This window comes from Hylobates moloch, unplaced genomic scaffold (genome assembly GCF_009828535.3).
Source record: "Hylobates moloch isolate HMO894 unplaced genomic scaffold, HMol_V3 SCAFFOLD_4, whole genome shotgun sequence".
Lineage (NCBI taxonomy): Eukaryota > Metazoa > Chordata > Mammalia > Primates > Hylobatidae > Hylobates > Hylobates moloch.
The window spans coordinates 14,718,036-14,739,038 of record NW_026652279.1 but is presented as its reverse complement, the minus strand read 5'-3'; the positions used below and the strand labels follow the sequence as shown (position 1 = coordinate 14,739,038).

Here is a 21,003-nt window from a genome sequence, read left to right as displayed (position 1 = left end):
CTAGTAATAAAAGATTTGTTCCAGACGAAGGGATGCAGCCAAGCCTCAAACACACCACTGAGAAACATTTGCAGTCAAGTTGGAAGAAGTTGGCCTGGAAAAGGTGCCCTGAGACAAATGAAACTAATTTACTTGCACAAAAGATTTGGAGACCAGGGGAACTTGGATGTCAAATGCTACCTTCCTTCCAAAAACTTCGAGTTCAATCAGCTTGCTGCTCCATTATTCACTGCATGGTTGAATAATGGCAGTCTTGCTCCAGATTTCTTTCACCAGGAGGAAAGTCCAAGATGTGGGTGGAGGATTTTGGAAAGGTTCCCAATTTGATTACTTATGAGCATGCTTAGTAGAAACACAGCCTCATGGCTCAGCTAAGACCAGATGCAGAGAATTACTTGGATTCCACTTACTTCGGGGATCACAGGAAAAGACAGTAGAGACATCCCAAGTATCTCTGGAAATTGTCCACTTCTCTCCGTTCTCCCTGCCATTATCTGTTGAGGCCACCATCTCCCTTCCCTTGGATCACTGAGACAGCCCTCTGGGTGGTCCACCTGTCTCCAATCTTATCTTTAACCCCCAGCCTATGCTTTCTCCTGGTTGGTGCCAGGGTGATGTTTCTCTAAAATGCAAATAAGATTGTGTTATTCTCTTGATTAAAATCATGCAAGGGCTCCCTGCTGCCCCCAAGATCAAGTCCAAGCTGCTGACTATGGCTCCCACTTACATCTCTCACAACTGCACCCCAACCTGGAGAGACGGCCATTCATAATCATAGTCATATTCTGTTTCACTTCCAGTGCAGGTGACCATGCTGTGTTGGCTCCAGGTCTTGGCACATACTTTGTCTGTCTCTCTTTATTTCAGAAATGCTCTTCTCTGCCCTCTTTTGCTTGCTAACTCCAGACCATTTATTAATCAACAAATCTTTACTAAGTACTATTACGTGTAGGCATTATTTTAGGAAGACAGTGAACAAAACAAAGACGACTGCACTGGAAGAAGTTACATTCTGCAGGGAATAAGGGAAACAGAAAAATAAGTAAGAGCCAAAGTGGATGGTAACTAAATAATTTATACAGAAAGCTAGACAGTAATAAGTACTACAAAGGGAATACATAGTGGAGCAGGATCGGGGTACCAGGAGTGGCTGGCGGGCTGGGGCAGTATACTCCCGAGAGTGCCAAGTTGGAAAAGGTCTAACTAAGGTGAACTCTGCAAATGACCTGCACAAGGGAAGGTAGCGAGCCATGTGTACATCTAGAGGGAGGAGCATGCCACGCAGAGGGGACAGCAGAACAAAGGCACTAAATCAGGGATCTGCCTGAAGAATGTGAGGAGCCCCGCCTGCAAGACTCACAGGCCTGGTCTCTTCCTTGGCTTCATGGGTGGGTTTTCATGTTTGCTATTTAAGCCAACTCCCAATTCACATGTAAAGGGATGTGAAGGAGATGTTAAAGACAATGCTAAAATGACAGTCAATTTCTAAAAATCAGTCAAGACACTAGCTGAAATACGCTACGAAAGAGATTTAATGCAAACTCATTTGCTTAAAATTATGCCCAATATTTAGGGATATGCATATGATTCAAATGGACTAACACCATAAAGGCAATCACTTAGGTAACTTAAACACGAACACCCTCACTTGCCCCCAGACAGAACGACTCCATCTAGCTTAGCTCTACATATTGGGCTTCTGCAAGGGTAACAAGTTTTAATCTTAGTAATCAGGGAAGTACAAATCCAAATAATAAAGAGATTTATTTTTATTTTCAGATTGGCAAAAATTACAAAGTAAAATAGAAGCTGGACCATATTGAGCTTTCATGGGGATATGGGGCAGGGAACAGCTCAGGCGCTGGTGAGGGCAGTGTAAGTTGGACTGAACACTTTGGAAAGACATTTGGCAACATATAGCACAGGTGAAAATGGATGTATACCCTCCACCCCCACAGTCCAACTCCTGCATATATAACCTGAAGAAACTCTTGCACATTTGCACAAGACCTATGCAAGAATGTTCACAGCAGCCCTGTTTATTGAAAATGAAAAATAGGAAATAAACTTCAGTGACTATGCAAAGGAGAAAAGTGAATATATTTGCTATGTTTTTAAAGTGAATACCATATAGCAGTGAAAAAAAATAAACCAGACTGGCATATACCAACATAAGGCCAAGGAGAATGAAAAACAACAGGCCAGTGCGGGTGGCTCATGCCTATAATTCCAGCGGGAGGTCGAGGCGGGCAGATCACTCGAGGTCAGGAGTTCGAGACCAGCCTGGCCATCATGATGAAACCTTGTCTCTACTAAAAATACAAAAATTAGCTGGGTGTGGTAGCGTGTGCCTGCAATCCCAGCTACTTGGGAGGCTGAGGCAGGAGAATTGCTTGAACCTGGGAGACTGAGGTTGCAACGAGCTGAGATTGTGCCACTGCACTCCAGCCTGAGTGAGAGTGAGACTCTGTCTCAAATAAAACAAATGCAGGATAGTGGTTATTTTCTTTTTCTTTTCTTTCCTTCTTCTTTTTTTTTTTTTGAGACAGAATCTCACTCTGTTGCCCAGGCTGGAGTGCAGTAGTGCCAATTTCAGCTCACTGCAACCTCCACCTCCCAGGCTCAAGCAATTCTCATGCCTCAGCCTCCCAAGTAGCTGGGACTACAAGTGGGAAGCCATCACACCTGGTTAATTTTTTTCTTTTTTTTTCATCTTTAGTAGAGATGGGGTTTTGCCAGGCTGGTCTCGAACGCCTCGCCTCAAGTGATCCGCCCACCTCGGCCTCCCAAAGTGCTGGGATTATAGGCGTGAGCCACCATGCCCGGCCGGATGGTGGTTATTTCTGATTAAAATCTTATTCCTTAAGCCAAGTGGTGGGCACTTCATTTTGTTATTATCTATATTTTTTGTGGCCCCAAACTATTTGACTTTTTTTTTTATTTAATTTAAAAAAAAGCACGCACTGTCCTGCAAGACAGCAGGCCACCTCTTCTCTTCTTTGCAGGCTTCAGTGATTTGGGTCTGCACAGTACAAAAAGCAGGGGCTAGGGACGACAATCATTCACAGTGTCTGGTGACAGGTACTAAAGAAAAATAAAACCTCTCCTGGTGCCAGTTCAATTATCAGTGGTTGGGATTTAAGGAGACCTTTGCTGGCCTCACCCTATTACTTCTCACATTACATGAAAAATCTCAGGCTTTAGGTAATCAGTGTTAGTATTGTGCAGTCACAATGCATAATAAAGTTTAAGGGCACTGGCGTGGTGTCCCTTTCACCAGCTCCTACTGATGGCACTCTCAAATGTCACTCAAGATTGTGAGGATCCAGGGGAGAAGTGCAGTCTAGGGACCTAGGACTTCTTAACCCCTTGAATGACTAGGATTGGGCAGGGAATGGCTGATAGGGAATTCTAGCACTGCTGTGACTGATGGTTAATAACGTTCTTATTTTTACTTTATAAAAGGGGACTGGAGTGAACATTTGCTGTCCAGGAATTTTAAGGACCTGTTGCTAAGGCAGGGGCTGATGGCAACGAGCCTGGTAACCATGCTGGTACAGCCTGAACAGGAGTCAACTTATCACAGTGGAAAAGCAGAGTCAGATGATGGCAGGGCAGATCTCTGGTGATACCACTTGGATCTAGGTGCACCTGACCCTAATCTTGGGTCGTTTAGTTATTAAGCCAATAAACTCCCTGTTGCTTAAACCAATTTGAAACAAAGTTACAACTTAGCAATCAAAATAAGAGTTGTAACATAGGTCCTAAAAAGACGTTTCTAATCAACTTTGACTCTTCCTGCCTTGCTCACACTCACCTGATTCATCCTTTGAAATGCCCACTGAACCCATTCCCTCCTTGTTGCTCACTGCTATGACCCTTACCCAAATCCTGACCATTCTTCCAGTTTTGTGGCTGGAAGAGACGCCAAACACCATGTAAGGCAGGGGATTCCCTGCCTGGCCATGCATCATAATCATCTGCAGTGTTTGTTATTCTGCAGACTCCCAACCCACAGAGACTCCGATTCCATGGGTCTTGGGTGAGGCCCTGGAGTCTGCATATTAACACACTTGTACTACACACCACCCATAGTTCAGCTATGGTCAGGAACCAGGGATCCGAGCTCAAATCTCACCTCTCCTCCTTTCCTTAAGACTTACATTCCCAGAAATGGAATTACTGGGTTAGTATCTACTATTCTTTCAAGAAAGTAGCAATTTTGATAGTTGCTCAAATTTACCCAAGTTCTAAAGGAAAGCATCAGACTATGAGAAGAAAACAAAAAGCGTAACAAACACTACCCTAGCCATCTCTGGATTACTTGTACTATGTAAGCGGAAATGGTCTTGAGGAAGACCTACTGCCTCCTAATTCCATGTATTCCAATGGGGTGATGGTGCTAGTAAACATTCAGACTCCAATGCAGCAAATAACACTGAGTCACACAGTGAGAAAGCTATTCCATTTTCAGTGCTTTTTCAACACCAACAACAATAAAGTCTCAGCTTGATGCTTTTTAAGAATTTTAATATTTTCCTATTCTTTTTTGTTTTGTTTTTTTGAGACGGAGTCTCGCCCTGTGGCAAAGGCTGGAGCGCAATGCCATGATCCCAGCTCACTGCAACTCTACCTCCCAGGTTCAAACGATTCTCCTGCCTCAACCTCCCAAGTAGCTGGGATTACAGGTGCCCACCACCAAACCCAGCTAATTTTTGTATTTTTTTTTTTTTTGAAACGGAGTCTCGCTCTGTCGCCCAGGCTGGGGTGCAGTGGCGCAATCTTGGCTCACTGCAAGCTCCGCCTCCCGGGTTCACGCCATTCGCCTGCCTCAGCCTCTCCGAGTAGCTGGGACTACAGGCGCCCGCCACCACGCCCGGCTGAATTTTTTGTATTTTTTTTAGTAGAGACGGGGTTTCACCATGGTCTCGATCTCCTGACCTCGTGATCCGCCCGCCTCGGCCTCCCAAAGTGCTGGGATTACAAGAGTGAGCCACCACGCCTGGCTAATTTTTGTATTTTTAGTAGAGATGGGGTTTCACCATCTTGGCCAGGCTGGTCTCGAACTCCTGACCTCATGATCCTCCTGCCTTGGCCTCCCAAACTGCTGGGATTACAGGCATGAGCCACCATGCCTGGAATTACAGGCATGAGCCACCACGCCTGGCCTTTCTTATTTATTTATGTATTTTTTATTTTATTTTATTTTTTGTAGAGATGGGAATCTCACTATATTGCCCAGACTGAACTCCTGGGCTCAAATGATCCTCCCACCTCGGCCTATCAAAGTAGTGGGATTACAGGCATGAGCCACTGCACTCGGCTCAGCTTGCTGCTTACATGTCTTGAACACTTTTCTGATATTATCTAATCCTCCCTTTGAATTGAAAAGACACTGGAACCTTCAGCAGGAAAGAATACCAAGCTAAAAATGACAACATTTAGTGTTCTTAGTGTTTGATTTGACAATTATCTTCTATTTATGTTATTACTGACAATTTCTGGCTTTCTGATACAAAGTTTCTTTTAAAAATAAATGTACTTAGGATGTGGAGAAACTAGGACCCTCAAACATTGCTGTGGGGATTAGAAACTGGTACAGCCACTTTGGAAAACAGTTTGGTAGTTCCTGAGAATGTTAAATATAGAAGGTACCATATGACCCAGAAGTTCCTTTCCTAGTTATATACCTACAGGAATTGAAAACATGTGTCCACATAAAAGGTTGTACACAAATGTTCAAATAGCAGCATTATTCCCAATAGCCAAAAAGTCCAACTTAAATGTCCATCAACTGGTAAACTGATACATCAAATGTGGTATATCCATACAATGGAACAGTATTTGGCAATAAAAAGGAATCAAGTATGATATGACACGTGCTGCAACATAAATGAATCTTGAAAACAGTAAACCTGTGAATGTAATGACAATGTAAAAAGCCACATATTTTATGATTCCACATATATGAAAAGTCCAAAATAGGCAAAGCCACAGAGACAGGAAGTAGATTAATGATGCCAGGTGCGGTGGCTCAACCCTGTAATCCCAGCACTTCGGGAGGCTGAGGCGGGTGGATCACTTGAGGTCAGTAGTTTGAGACCAGCCTGGCCAACATGGAGAAACCCCATCTCTACTAAAAATATACAAATTAGCTAGGTGTGGTGGTGCATGCCTGTAATCCCTGCTACTCATGCGGCTGAGGCAGAAGAATGGCTTGAACCCAGGAGGTGGAGGTTGCAGTGACCCAAGATCGCACCACTGCACTCCAGCCTGGGCGACACAGCAAGACTCCGTCTCAAAAGAAAAAAAAGTAAAAAAGTAGATTAATGGTTGTCAGGAACTAGGGGGAGGGGCAAATGGGAAGTGATTAATGGCTTAATGGGTACAGGGTTTCTTTTTAGGGTAATGAAAATGTGAAAATGGCTAGGCGAGGTGGCTCATGCCTGTAATCCTAGCACTTTGGGAGGCTGAGGCAGGCGGATCACGAGGTCAGGAGATCGAGACCATCCTGGCTAACACGGTGAAATCCCATCTGAACTAAAAATACAAAAAATTAGCTAGGCATGGTGGTGGGCACCTGTATTCCCAGCTACTCGGGAGGCTGAGGCAGGAGAATGGCGTGAACCCGAGAGGTGGAGCTTGCAGTGAGCTGAGATCATGCCACTGCACTCCAGAATGGGCGACAGAGCGAGACTCTGTCTCAAAAAAAAAGAAAAGAAAAGAAAATGTGAAAATGTTCTGAAATTCTGTGGTGATGATGGAGGCACAATTACTTGAATAAACTAAAAATGACCGAATAGTATACTTTTTTTTTTTTTTTTGATGCGGAGTCTTGCTCTGTAGCCCAGGCTGGAGTGCAGTGGTGCGATCTTGGCTTACTGCAACCTCTGCCTCCCGGGTCCCAGTTCAAGCAATTCTCCTGCCTCAGCCTCCTGACTATCTGAGATTACAGGCATGTGCCATCACGCCCAGCTAATTTTTTTTTCTGTTTTTTTGAGACAGAGTCTAGAACTGTTGCCCAGGCTGGAGTACAGTGGCACTGCAACCTCCGCCTTCCAGGTTCAAGCAATTCTCCTGTCTCAGCCTCCTGAAGAGTTGGGACTACAGGCACCTGCCACCACGCCTGGCTAATTTTTGTATTTTTAGTAGAGAAGGGGTTTCACCATATTGATCAGGCTGGTCTCGAACTCCTGAACTCAGGTGATCTGCCCACCTCAGTCTCCCAAAGTGCTTGGATGACAGGTGTGAGCCACCGTACCCAGCCAATTTTTTGTATTTTTAGTAGAGACGGGGTTTCACCATGTTGGCCAGGCTGGTCTTGAACTCCTGACCTCGTGATCCGCCCACCTTGGCCTCCCAAAGCGCTGGGATTACAGGCGTGAGCCACCATGCCTGGCCCAAACCGTATACTTTTAAAAGGTACTTGAGTTAAGCTGCAATAAAGTTGTTATTAAATAAATACATCAATGCACTTAACATTTATAACATGGATAGACGTTGTAAAAATTTTTAAAGCAGGTAATGGTAGTATAGTAATATTATAAGAATTGTGGGCCTGGTGTGGTGGCTCACGCCTGTATTCCCAGCACTTTGGGAGGCCGAGGTGGGTGGATCACCTGAGGTCAGGATTTTGAGACCAGACTGGCCAACACAGTGAAACCTGGTCTCTAATAAAAATACAAAAAAAAGTAGCTGGGTGTGGTTGCGGGTGCTTGTAATCCCAGCTACTTGGAAGGCTGAGAGAGGAGAATCACTTGAACTGGGCAGGTGGAGGTTGCAGTGAGCCGAGATTGCGCCATTTGCATTCCAGCCTGGGCAACAAGAGTGAAACTCTGTCTCAAAAAAAAAAGAATTGTGATGCCATGTGGGAACGAGTGAAGTTTGTAAAACGTTGCCCTAGTTGTCCTGGCTCAAGTGTTCCCCACGCTCAAATGAAAAATGATATTCAGAATAACGCAGAAGGCTCGGAGGGAGAAGCAACTTCCATGCTTCCTCTCCAGGGTGCCTGAGACAAGCGTCTCCTTAATCGCTTAAAAGTCTCAAGCGGGCGACTTAATTAAACTTCAATTTCTGGAGTGTATAAATAATGAAATATGGCATTTATGTGTAGTGCTATTTACTTTGTAGCCTATTACTGCAAAACACACTGAATTATTAAAGCGAGTAATTGGTTCTACTCAGACCCTCTTTTCTGCCACCTCCTGCTATTTCTCTTATCAGTGCTTCTCCTAAACTGTCAAGCTAAATCAACTCAGGTGAACCTGAGGCTGCCATACAGACTGGCAGGGTAAGTTGGATGGAAAATCGCACTTCTTTCAAATATAGCCCTAACCCGTGCTGTTGGCAACTAGTTTTACTTACAGAAGGAAACAGAAATACGTGGGGGGAAAATGGTAGAAGATGAATTTTAAGAAGCTGAATATGCTTACCTTATGGGAAGAATAGATTAGTGATATCCCCCTCCCTAGTGCAGTATTTTGCAAGATGAAAGCGTTTTTGCTATTTTAACATGGAGAAAGTCTGCAAATGAGGAGAGAGTGGCAGTTCAGGAAGCGGAAACAACACCTTGATATGGCCCCTAGAAGAAGAATCCGGCGATGGATAATTATAGCCGTGTCAAGTGTTGGCAGTTGAGAGTCACTACTAAAGTTCCCCGCAAACCACAGGCTTTGGAAAGCATGAATCCCCTGACAAAAATTTTCTCCCTTGACGTCATGATTAGATTCTTCGCTCAGAACCCACACATGACACTAAGGACTTTGCTAACAGTTAAATCACTTTTAATGACCCATGGTTTCAAGTTAAATCAAATATCATAAATCTTTCAAGATAGACAGAAGAGTTGGCATTTGCCTTGAAGTCATGGTGTTATATGAATAATGCCAAGAGAGTGCCAAAAAACTCCATGGGGGACTTCATGACATTATTTGATAAATGCATTTAATTATTAATAGTACACATTTAGCTTGGCTCACGAAATCTGAAATGAGGCTGTATTCTTAAACAAAGTCTAGGTCTAACGCATGGGAGGTGTTCAGAGCCTAAAGTTGGTAATTACAGCTATGTGTATACGTGTGTGTTTGCTTTTAGATATCACTGTGCACATACATAAGCTTTAAAACTAGTAAGTGTCACAGCAAGGATTCAAACCCAGAGAGGTGGACTTAAGAGGCCATGCTTTTAATCTTTATGTTGAATTTGGAACCACATACAAGTAAGTTAGAAAAAGAGCCCTCTCTGGCCGGTCACGGCGGCTCATGTCTGTAATCCCAGCACTTTGGGAGGCCAAGGCAGGCAGATCACCTGAGGTCGGGAGTTCAAGACCAGCCTGACCAACATGGTGTAACCCTGTCTCCACTAAAAATACGAAATTAGCCGGGCGTGGTGGCGCATGCCTGTAGTCCTAGCTACTCAGGAGGCTTAGGCAGGAGAATCACTTGAACCTGGAAGGGGGAGGTTGCAGTGAGCTGAGATCGCACCATTGCACTCCAGCCTGGGCAACAAGAGTGAAACTCCATCTGAAAAAAAAAAAAGAAAGAAAAGAAAAAGAGCCCTCTCTGAGCAGATGAAGCCCCTACACAGGGCTCCTGGCATGGACTGGATTTCAGTCTCCCATGCCTCCCCGGGTGCTCGTGTGCAGGGAATGATATCCACAACAGACCTTTGCCAACTCTACCTTCCTAACCCACCCATCTGCCATTCACAGAGGTTATTCACATTTGTGTTGATTTATTCCCCCTCCAGAATTCTATGAAGGCACCTGACTATTCTCATTTCATTTTTTCCTTTATGATTGTTCCTGATATACAGGAGACTCTATTTCTCCATCTCCTTCTTCTTTCCAAATTAACATGTTATTGAGATTTTAAAATATGAATCGGCAGCGCTAGTTTGAAAAAATGGCTCTTGACATACGAGGGAGAAGAATTAGATGAGGATTATATATTCCGCAAAGGGGCATTTCTATCTCATTTCCTGAAAAAGAGCATGAAGGACTTTAAAGCTTAGAAGGGGGAAAAAGAAAAATGGTCTCCCCAACTAATTTCCAGCTTCCTAAGCCTCAGGCCATCAAGGGATTTTTAATTTTTATGGTAATTTATATACTTTAAGTTGCTTAATGCATATACAAGTAGTGCATATATCATAGAAAAAAATTTAAATACCACTAGCAAAATTGAGGGGCACTCAATTCCAATTTCATAACTACTGTTAAAATTTTGGTATACTGTCTTCCAGAGTTATACCCAATATATGTGGGTGTGTGTATATAAATATGTAAATATATAAAAACTTTCAAACTTGAAGTAGGATCATTTTCATACCTTGTTTTTTTCCTTACAAATCTGAACAATTACAAAAAACTACAGAGGTTCTAGAAAGCTATCAAAAGGTTCAAATTGTGAGATTTGTTCTCAGCTACAGCATATTGGTTAGCAATTTTGCTCTAAAAGCACATGGACCTGGCTTCAAATTCTAGGCCTGCCACTTGACTGTCCTATCTTGGGCAAGTGCTTTAACCACCTTTAGCCCTCAGTTTCCTCATCTGTAAAATGGGCATACCGATGATAATGGACATCTGCTTTGGGTTTTGGGGTTTCTTACTGGCATCCGTTTTTAGGACTTTCTGGTAAAAGCATCTTAATTTTATTTTGGGGACACCACTCTTTTTCTGTTCTCAGTCCATGAGGCTTGGAGGGGATGAATGAGCTGCCCCTCACCCCACCAGCTGTAAGCACATTTCACGTGTAACCATCAGTGATTGGAAACACATGTTATTCAAGTGAGGTCAACAGAGGCAGCCTTGGGACTTTTGCTGGATGGAATTTTTCCCTTAGGGGCTACTACAAGAGGAGGTTGCACCCCAGACCTATTGGGAATCGTTAGAAAGAAAACTTACCTGAGAGTATCGCCCACACAGAAGGAAGCAGAGCTAAACGGAGGAAAGATGGTTAGAAATCCTGGCTTCACCGTGACTGAAGCTTTAGCTCTTTGCACTTTCCAGTTTTATAAACCAGTTAAAACCCCTTTTATGACTAAGCGACACAAACGGATGAGCTGGTATTCTATCACGTGCAACTGAAAGAGTTCTGCCCTATCCCATATGAGTTCCTACCTCCTAGGTTATTATGAAGATTAAATGAAATAATGCAGTGAAGTGCTTAATAAGGTATGTGGCAAATTTTAAGTCATCATTCAATATTAGCTATCATCATCATTAAGTATTAACATGACATTCATCAGAAGCCTTCATTTTTCTCTAAATATGTTATATCCATGCCAAAACCAGGCTAGGCAGGGCAGCAAAAAGCATATTATTTTATGTATCAACACTCTACCTTACTACAAACCGGATTTGAACTGCTAGTAAACCTTTTTTTTTTTTTTTTTTTAAATAATTTGAGACAAGTTCTCACTCTGTCACTCAGGCTGCAGTGCAGTGGTGCAATCTTGGCTCACTGCAACCTCCGCCTCCCGGATTCAAGCAATTCTCTTGCCTTGGCCTCCAGAGTAGCTGGGATTACAGGTGCCTGCCACCATGCTCGGCTAATTTTTGTATTTTTGGTAGAGACCAGGTTTCACCATGTTGGCCAGGCTGGTCTCGAACTCCTGACCTCAAGCAATCCACCCGCCTCAGCCTCCCAAAGTGCTGGGATTACGGGCATGAGCCACCGCGCCTGGCCACACTCCTTCAGCTTTTAATGAGTACCAGGAGACGGAGATTGGTGTATCCTTTATTGTATAAAGAAGCTGAGTCTCAATTTCCTCAAGTCATCCCTACCCCCACAAGAAAAGCCTGCTTGAATCTGCATCTTCTTTAAAAAATATAAAACTTAAATAGAGATGGGTGTCTCACTATGTTGCTTAGATTGGTCTCTAACTCCTGGGCTCAAGCGATCCTCCTACCTCAGCCTCCCAAAGTGCTGGAATTACAGGCATGAGCTACCAGACCCCGACTTGAATCTGCAGCTTGGCCCTTGCTAACACTTGCCAGGAGTTTCTGGTGTGGCATGTTCGGTGTCAGCATTTTACCTGCATTGTCTCATTTTGTCACTGAGCTTATTTCTGACAAAGCCACAATTTGCTGAGGACTGACTTGTTCAAAGTCACACGGGTACTTAGCTGGGTCTAGTTATGGCTCAATTCCTAACTAACAATGCAACGATGGATAATAATAGTACTCAGAACAGCAAATCATTTGGTGAATCCCATGAGCTGAACTACTGTGCTAGGTGCTTTATGAACATTATTATTTCACCTCTTGGGTCTCAGTTTTCTCACTCATAAAAGAGAGTCATATTTTGGATTATGTATTCTCTATTGTCTTATGTAAAGCTTGGATTATAAATTGTACCATATGAGATTAGTCTCTCATGTTGCTAAAGGAGATAGGGGATCATCTAAAAGTCACTTGAAATATATCAAGGTCACTCTTTTCTTGCACAAAATCAGCAACTCCCAATAAAGTTATCATGTCAAAAAACTTCTTTTTCCAAGAGGATTTTTCAGAACTTCATAATCTGAAATAAATGCTGGGGAATATTTAAGGGAAACATAAAATGAATAAATGGATTCTATCTTCAACAGAAGTCTCTTTTCTTTTTATTATTTGTAAAATTGTGCTAAAATATGTATAACATAAAATTTTGTCTTTTTTTTTTTTACAGTGAATTATAAATGAAGTATTCCTAAGGAAAACAAATCTGTTCTCAAATTATCTTCCAAAGACTCTCACCTGTGAGTTTTAAAAGGAACCGTGTCAATATGGCCAGTATTTACTGAATTTAGTAAATGTGTTAAAAGCAGGTGCTACATATTCAAATAGTCAGGACTCTTCTGGTGGCAAGTAACAAATGCAAGTCAAACTAGATTAAGAAAAAAAGGGGGAACTCCGCCGGGCGCGGTGGCTCACGCTTGTAATCCCAGCACTTTGGGAGGCCGAGGCGGGCGGATCACGAGGTCAGGAGATCGAGACCACGGTGAAACCCCGTCTCTACCAAAAATACAAAAAATTAGCCAGGCGTGGTGGCGGGCGCCTGTAGTCCCAGCTCCTCGGAGAGGCTGAGGCAGGAGAATGGCGTGAACCCAGGAGGCGGAGCTTGCAGTGAGCCGAGATTGCGCCACTGCACTCCAGCCTGGGTGACAGAGCGAGACTCCATCTCAAAAAAAAAAAAAAAAAAAAAGAAAAGAAAAAAAGGGGAACTCATTACATCATAGAATCTAGAAAAGGTTGAGACAGCACAGCCAGTGAAAGGCAAGAAGCTGGCCTTGGGAACAGTGTTGGGAGCTACCCCCTGCCCCAGCTCCGCCACCAGCCCACCTAACCCCAACCCGCCCCACCCCATCTGGGTTGCTCTGCGTCACTTCTCATCTCTCCATATCATCTTGGTTTCCATGAGCTCCTATTGCAGAACAGCCTTCTCCACTGGCAGAAATACAGTTGCAATCCCTGAGTTGCATAACTTACAGCTTCAGCCACTAGAAACAGTTTGCCCTTACGCTGTTCCCTTAGGTCTCTGTTGTGCCAAACCCCTATTAACCTCAATGGGGAAAGCACCAGGTTGAAGAGGCTAAAGAAGAGACCCAGAGCCAGCAAATGAGACCTGGGGTTTTACTGGGGGCTTCCATACAGGGGAGAGAGTCCAGTGGCAATGGGCTGGGCAGGAGGACCACCTTACATACAGTCCAGTGGCGGTGGGTTGGACAAGATGACTGCACAGCCCAGTGGGGAAGGGCTGGGCAGAAGAACCACAACTGTTTGCAAAAGGTGTGCAGTTTACATATTATAGCATTTTCACTTGCCACCCTCACCTCAACAACCTCCACCTGCCAATCTTCATGCACCCCAAAACTCCAGGCTTTAATCCCCTGTATAGCCCGTGTTCCACGGGGCAGGACGAGGGCTCAGATGTTCCTCATAGAACATAAGAATGACTCTCTGGGTTGGCCACTCCAGGATTCCCTAGGTTGGAACACACATTCAGGTGTGGCTGGCATGCAGGGTCATTCTAAGGGTATGCTCAAGCTACTGCTATCAGGTACATTTACCATATAGTCTCTGATCCCAATTTTTAAAAATCCTTAAGAAAAGTCTGATTTTGCTCAGGAACCTACCTCTGGTAAGTCACCCGTAGGTTTTGATAAGGTCAAGTGCACATGGCTGCTCTAGGGTGTGGTGGATGCTCACTTCCTGGGTGCCCCCACCCAACTATTCCCCTTTCTCTCCATCAATAGTCCCAAGATGTTGATTTAAAAGAACCATCTGGTTCAGCTAAGATGATTTTGGATGCAATTACAGAACCCTCAACTCCAACACAGGGCCCAAGAAACGTTAGACCTCAGGATGCCTTGATTCTAGGACTCAGTGGTGTCCTCAAGGACCTGTATTTTCTTTTACTACTGCCCAAACAGATGGCTTCATCCTAAAGGTGATTCCCTTATGATCATGGTGGCAGCTGGGGCTGTTTTCTTGGTTGTATCTAGAAGATGGAGTCTTTTGTTTAATAATGTAAAATAAGTTCTTTCCTTCTGGCTGATTGGGCCAGTTTGGGTCATATGACATACCTGTGGACCAATAGCTGTTGGCAGAGAAATGAATGTATTGACAGGCTTTGTACTGGATACAAGAAGCTCACACTATGAAAGGCATGGATCATCATGGTGGGCTTAGACACTCCCTTGGGGTGACACAGTTAGACACTATCTCAAAAAAAAAAACCCAAATAATAAAATAAAACCTATTTAAAAGGAAAAACATCCCTCTCTTTTAATGGTGTTACTATTAAAGACCTTCCCTATTCTTCGAAAGGGTATGGGACTGTTTTGAATATTATTAGATAATAAGGAACTTAATACTATAAGTAAATCTTGGAACACGGCTGGCACAGGCAGGTCCTGCACCCATTCATTAGTTCATTCAACAAGTATTTATTGAATATCTGCTATGAGATCATCTCTGTTTTAGGAGTCAGTGAAACAGGGATTTAAGGAGATCACTGTTAAGTGTACATGAGGGGGCAGGAGCAAATAACATACAATATTCAAACAATGAGTGCTGTGAAAAACAAAAGACTAAACAGGGTAAGGAAGGAGAGAGTGATGGAGAGGAGTTCTTTAGCGGCTAGCAGGACGCCTCTCAGGAGAAAACATTTCAGCATAATCCTGAAAGAAATGGAGGAGCTAGCCGTGCTAGGATGTGCACAAACATTCCGGCACACAGAGATGCATGCTGCTGAAGCAGGAATGGGCTTGGTGTATTTGAAGCCCAGTGTGGCTGAAGCAGAGCAAGTGAATGGGGAGTGGTAGGAGAGGAGGCCAGAAAACTAAATGCGGTTGAGATCAGGCAAGGGCTGAAAGGCCACACTGGCAAACTTAAAGTTATTCTTAGTGTAATAGGAAGTCATTCACTGGAGGGCTTTAACCAGCACATAGGTGGACCCCATCTAGCCTACCTATTACAGATTATTTAAGCGGCCGTAAGGAAAATGGAATGTAGAGGGCGCTAGAGTGGAACCACACAAACCAGAGAGTAGGCACCTGTAGGTGTCCAGCTAGGGAATGATGGTGGTTAGGAGCTCAGTAAGTAACTATGGAGTGGGAATGGTGGAACTGGGGATATATTTTTGAGACAGAACCAATAGGGCTTACTGACTGAGTAGGTGTGGAGGGTGATCCAGGAGATTCATGGACCAATCAACAAAAATGAATTGTGGATAGAATCAAGACTCACACTACATAATATCATAGACGGTACTCAAGATCCAGACACCTTTAATATGCTCTGGGGCTATTAGCTAATTATAGGATGGCCATAGATGAAGCATTTTGCTACAGAACACCATCCCTTTTTAGTGAGACCTTTTTTCAGGTTTGAACACTCTGAGAAGACTTATCTCAGACACTAAAGGGAACTGCAGGAAATGGTGCCTCTTGATGAGACACATGCTTCCTTTCATTGGAGCAGCTGGGGAGGCTGCCAAGTGTAATTGTGTTTCTGTATTGCCTCCTTTCCTTCATCCCCAAATTCTGGGAGGGTAGCAACTCCATTCACCATTGTACCAGGAGTGCCTGGCAGAGTAAATGTGCAATCACATTTGCTGAATGACTATGGAATAAAATGGCAGAGGAAAACTACAGGGCTTAGAGGTAGCTTAAGTATCCCTTAGAAGCCATATTTTAAGAGAAACAGCAATATCCAGGCCAACACAGAAGAAAAAGAATAAAGTTCAGGACAGGGTTGCGGTTGAGTAATCAGTAAGAGCCCTAGGATGGAGCCGATAAATGAGAAACAGTGATTTTGCAAGAGTGAGCACAAAGGGCCATGCAATAGCCAGTGTTGGGATTTTGCTGCTAAACTTGATGATCTCATCACAGGATCATCAAATGTCTGAGCTGGAAGATATCTTAGACAACTTTTGGATTAATTTGTTCATTTCACAGATGAAGAAAATAAGGTGAAATGGCTTTGGACTAGAACCCAATTTGCTGGACTCCACATGCCAAATTCTCTTCTCTATTGCACTGATTAGCAGTTAACCTTCCTTTTCCATATGTAGGCTCAAGGAGGAGTTTTCAGAAGCAACCTAGAGAGAGTCTTCTAATGTCTAAAATCTATTCCCAAGTACAATTCTCATTTTATCATTCAGTTCCATGAAAAAAAAAAAAAAAGATCTCTCTTGATAAACCTTTCCTCTTATTCAGTGAAAATGAGGCAGCCCATCATAGTTCCCTTTTTGAAATGGCTGCCAGGCTTAAATTGAACACTTAATCCTACTAACAAAGGTACTGTTAATTTTTGACAAACAGTATTTATTTACCCCTCCTCTTTATGACTTTTCATTTTTTATACCATTTCAATGGACTTATTGTATATGTGTCTTTTACTATACGTCGTCTCAGACTCTTTTTGGAATTCAGCCAGCTATAAATCACCAATAAGCCAAAATAGAAGGAAGATTTCATTTCTTTTGTGCACTGAGACTGCTGCTTCCAGAATGGTGTCCGTTTTCAAATCCTCCCTTGACAGGAAAGCTCAGACCTTACTTACCTCTTGGCTTTATATTTACAGAGAAGGAGGCCACCACAGGGCAAACTGCATACAAATGACTAGTTATAAAATTGAAGGGTCTGCCTACTAACGAGGCAAGTCCTTGGAAACTTCTGTGAAATGAAAACAAGATGTGGAAGGAGAGTGCTATGTTTCCTGCGTTGACGTGGCAGAACTTCACTTACAGCAGCCCCCTGTGGGAGGCGAGGCAGCACAGGCTGTGGATGGTAAGCAGGTGGTGGACTGTGTCACATCCAACTCCAGGCTCTCAGCTAACTACAACCACAAGCCTGACCCTCCCCAGGCCAGAGTAATAAGATCACGTAGCCTTCATCTCTTCTGGATTTTAGCCATGTAAAGAGATTAAAGCACTCGTTTTCTGAAAACACGAGGCTTTCTCTTCCCTCCCTAAATGAAATTCCTCCTAAACCACAAAAATTTAACCCAAGCAGAATTAGGAAAGCAATAAAGGAGACCAAGCAGGGATCTTTCCTCCTGCTCCCTCACAACTTCAGAATCTTCTGTTGCCATTTCTGTCGAGGTAGCAAGAGAAACAATAAATAAGTCCCAGAAAATGTCAACTGTTTATGCATTTGAGCCTGAGACTTCCTGTGGCTTTTGTTTTTTACTCCTTCCCCAGTTTTAAAATGTTCTTTATTCCTATGGTGTTGGCCATGATTTCCATGATAATCTAAGAGATAAGTTCAAAAGAAAAATGGCTTCAAGGGTACTGTTGCTCCTGGAAATAGAAATAGTCCTTCCCTAAAACATCCATTTGGATTCTGTTCACGATCTCCTCCTAGTCAGAGCCACTTTGTTCAGATAGACACAAAAAGATGCTGCGCCACTGTTCTCAACACCTTGAAGAATGAGACAGATCCAAAAATCCATAGTGTTTCTTTAAAACACATCTCAGTAAAATTACGAATTTCAGGCAAGTCTACGGCCTGACATCAGCAGAGCAGGTAAGTGCTCAACCTGAGCCCACACTGCCTGGATCTTTATCCTTCTCTACCAGGTTACCTGTGAACCTCGGACAAACTGCTAACCCTTGTGCAATACTTTCCTCATCTGAAAAGTGGGGATACCATTCGTGCTTACTTTGCAGAGCAGGTTCTCAAACTTTGTTGTGCATGAGAAACAATGGGAGGGACTTGTTAAAACACAGTTGCTGACCCCCCAAAGCTTCTGATTCTGTAGGGCTGGGGTGGGTTCCAGGAATCTGCATTTCTAACAAGTTCCCAGATGATGCCGGTGCCACTGGTCTGAAGTTCATACTTTGAGAACTGCTATCAAAGGGTTATGGTGTGGGCCGGGCGTGGTGGCTCACGCCTGTAATCCTAGCACTCCGGGAGGCTGAGGCAGGTGGATCACTGGGCTCAGGAATTCCTGGCCAATATGGTGAAACTCCACCTCTCTACTAAAAATACAAAAATTAGCTGGGCATGGTGGCACACGCCTGTTTGCCAGCTACCTGGCAGGCTGAGGCACAGGAATCACTTGCATCTGGGAGGCTTGAACCCGGGAGGCGGCGGTTGCAGTGAGCAGAGATCGCAGCACTGCACTCCAGCCTGGGCGACAGAGCGAGACTTTGTCTCAAGAAAAAAAAAAAAAAAAAAAAAAGCGGTGGGGGTGGGGGGAGGTTATGGTGTGGATTATGTAGTTGTATATGTAAGTGTTAACTGTGACTATTTGTATTTACTGCGGTTAGCACTGTCCCTGGCAATAGGTTAGCGACGTTAAGGGTGACAGTTATTATTATCTTACCAGTTGTCCCATCAAACTTAGCTATCATATTAAACTTGCAGGTAAACCCTAATCAATCTATTATAAGAAACTCCAGTATAGAAGAGGGGAAATCCTATTAATTTCCTAACAGAGATATCCTTAAAGACTGTATACATCCAGAAAGGGCTGTAAAGTGTTGTAAGTACTTTAAAGTGACAGATTGTTGGGGTGTTTTCCCCCTAAAACTTGTCAGTACCCATCTGTACTGAGGCAGAATGGAAACAAAAGCTGACACAGCTACTTCTTAAGGTTTCGTGTCTTTTAGTTACAGTAAAAGCACCAAAGAGATTTAGTCATTATGGTCAAAAATAATTTTTCAACTTTCAGGTTGAAATTAAGGAGCCCAGCAAACAAGGACGTTGCAATGGCAGTTAGAAACAACAGTTTTGAAAGGGCAGATGAAACAGACTCGTTACAAGACAAGGGAATTGTTGAAAAGCCCTCCACAACAAAGGAAATGAACTCAAATCCCTAACCTGCGGGGCGTTCCAGCAACCCTGAGGCCAAAGATAAAACTCTCTGATGAAAAGCCTCCGCGTGTTAGGTTTTGTGTAGGGAAAGAGAGTATCAAACAGAAGGTCGAAGGTTAAGATGTTTTTCTTGTAGGAGGACCCTTTGACCACACTTGAGCCTGAAACAGAATGAGGATCTGGAAACCCCCACTCTGTCTTTTCTGTGCCACGCATCAGTCCTTTCAAGGAGAAAACTTCTTTTTAATAAACTTAGGTCAAGTGTCTCTTCTGTTCTAAGCATGGGGGTACTCGAGGTTGAATGAGAGGCTGCGAGTCCTTGGTAAACATCTAACTTTTCCAACTCAATCATATCTAAGGTTTCGGTAAAATTCTCCAGTGAAACATGAGAATTAGATAAAACATTCTTGCATCGTGATGGCTTTTGACAAATTAAACAAAGGGTGCATGTTTGCAAGAGTGCAAAAATACGCCTTGCCTTGACAGTTAAAAAATGTAATGTACGAAACCACTTTCCTTGACACTTCAAAAATGTACGTGATTATCAGTACTGAGCTGTTAAGGGGACTCCACCAAGGTGGGTCTTCTTTTCTATCGGGCTAAGAAACAGAAGTGGGCAGCCCGTGGGTGAAACTTGGAAGTCTGTCTCTCCAGCCCAAAGCCTCCCTTGGACTTGGCACGGGTGTAGGGAGCGAGACACGGGTCCGCAGATGGGATTCTGGGGTTGCCACGACTCACCTCGCCAACTTCTCCAGTCTCGCAGCGCCCCGGCGGCCCGCTCGGGGGCGCGGACGCGGGGGCCGGCGCCTCCGAACTCCCGGGCTGGCCCCGGGGAGAGCGCCCGGCTCCGGCCAGCGCGCGGGGACAGGCGCGGGGTGGCGCTGCGGGGCGGACGCGGGGCGCGCGGGCAGCGCTGGGGGCTCAGCGCGGCCAGCGCGCAGGGACAGCAGCGCCAGCAGCAGCGCGGCCAGCGCGAGCAGGAGCAGCGCCGCCGCCTTGCTGCGGAGCTTCATGGTGCGGCGCGGCGGCGGCGGCGGCCCCCAGGCGGCTCGGCCCCTCTGCGCATCGCGGCGGCGGCAGGACGAGTGCAGCAGCGCGCGGCGGTTGCCTCCTCCGCCCGCCCGCCGGGGACTGGGGTCGTGGCGGCCGGCGGGCGGTCGGCGGCGGCGGCGACGGCGACGGCGGAGGAGGAAGAGAGGGAGGAGAGGAGGGGGAGGCGGTGAGAGCCGGGCTACAGGAGGAGCAGCCTGCGCCTACCGTACTGTGTGGAGTAGCCGCCCCTCCGCCCACCCGCCCGCAGCCAGGCGCTCGGGCTTCTGGTAGCTCAGACTCAAAACCACTTCATTCATTCATTCATTCATTCGTTCACCTCCCCATTCACTCGCCCACCCATGCCATCCACTCTTCCCGCTGATTCTCTCATGCCATGTTTCACTTATTTGTTGATGTATTCCATGTGTTTCCTCCTTATTTTATCCATCTATCCACACATTTGTGCACTTATCCACACATCCTTTCAGGCAGGAACATCTCTGTCCTGTTTGCCCAGTGCAGGGATCTTCGGGTGGTGGTGCCCAATAAATATCTGGTGAATAAACAAACCCCTATTGCCGCCTCTGTCTTGCCACCTCCCTTTTTCCTGGAGGAGGACGTATTCAACAAGGACACATGCAATAATAGGCAAAGCTAGTAAAAGTA

General features: G+C 44.6%; 1 protein-coding gene across 1 annotated transcript in view; it reads right to left on the bottom strand.

Annotated features, from left to right (window-relative positions):
* Positions 1 to 20,512, bottom strand: part of GXYLT2 (glucoside xylosyltransferase 2) — an 89,892-nt gene extending 69,380 nt beyond the window's left edge. The window contains exon 1 of the mRNA XM_032149502.2: positions 20,044 to 20,512. Within this exon, the coding sequence (XP_032005393.1) occupies positions 20,044 to 20,318 (275 nt within the window). The 5' untranslated portion in view covers positions 20,319 to 20,512. The remainder of the gene's footprint in view (positions 1 to 20,043) is intronic.
* Positions 20,513 to 21,003: the final 491 nt, after the last annotated feature.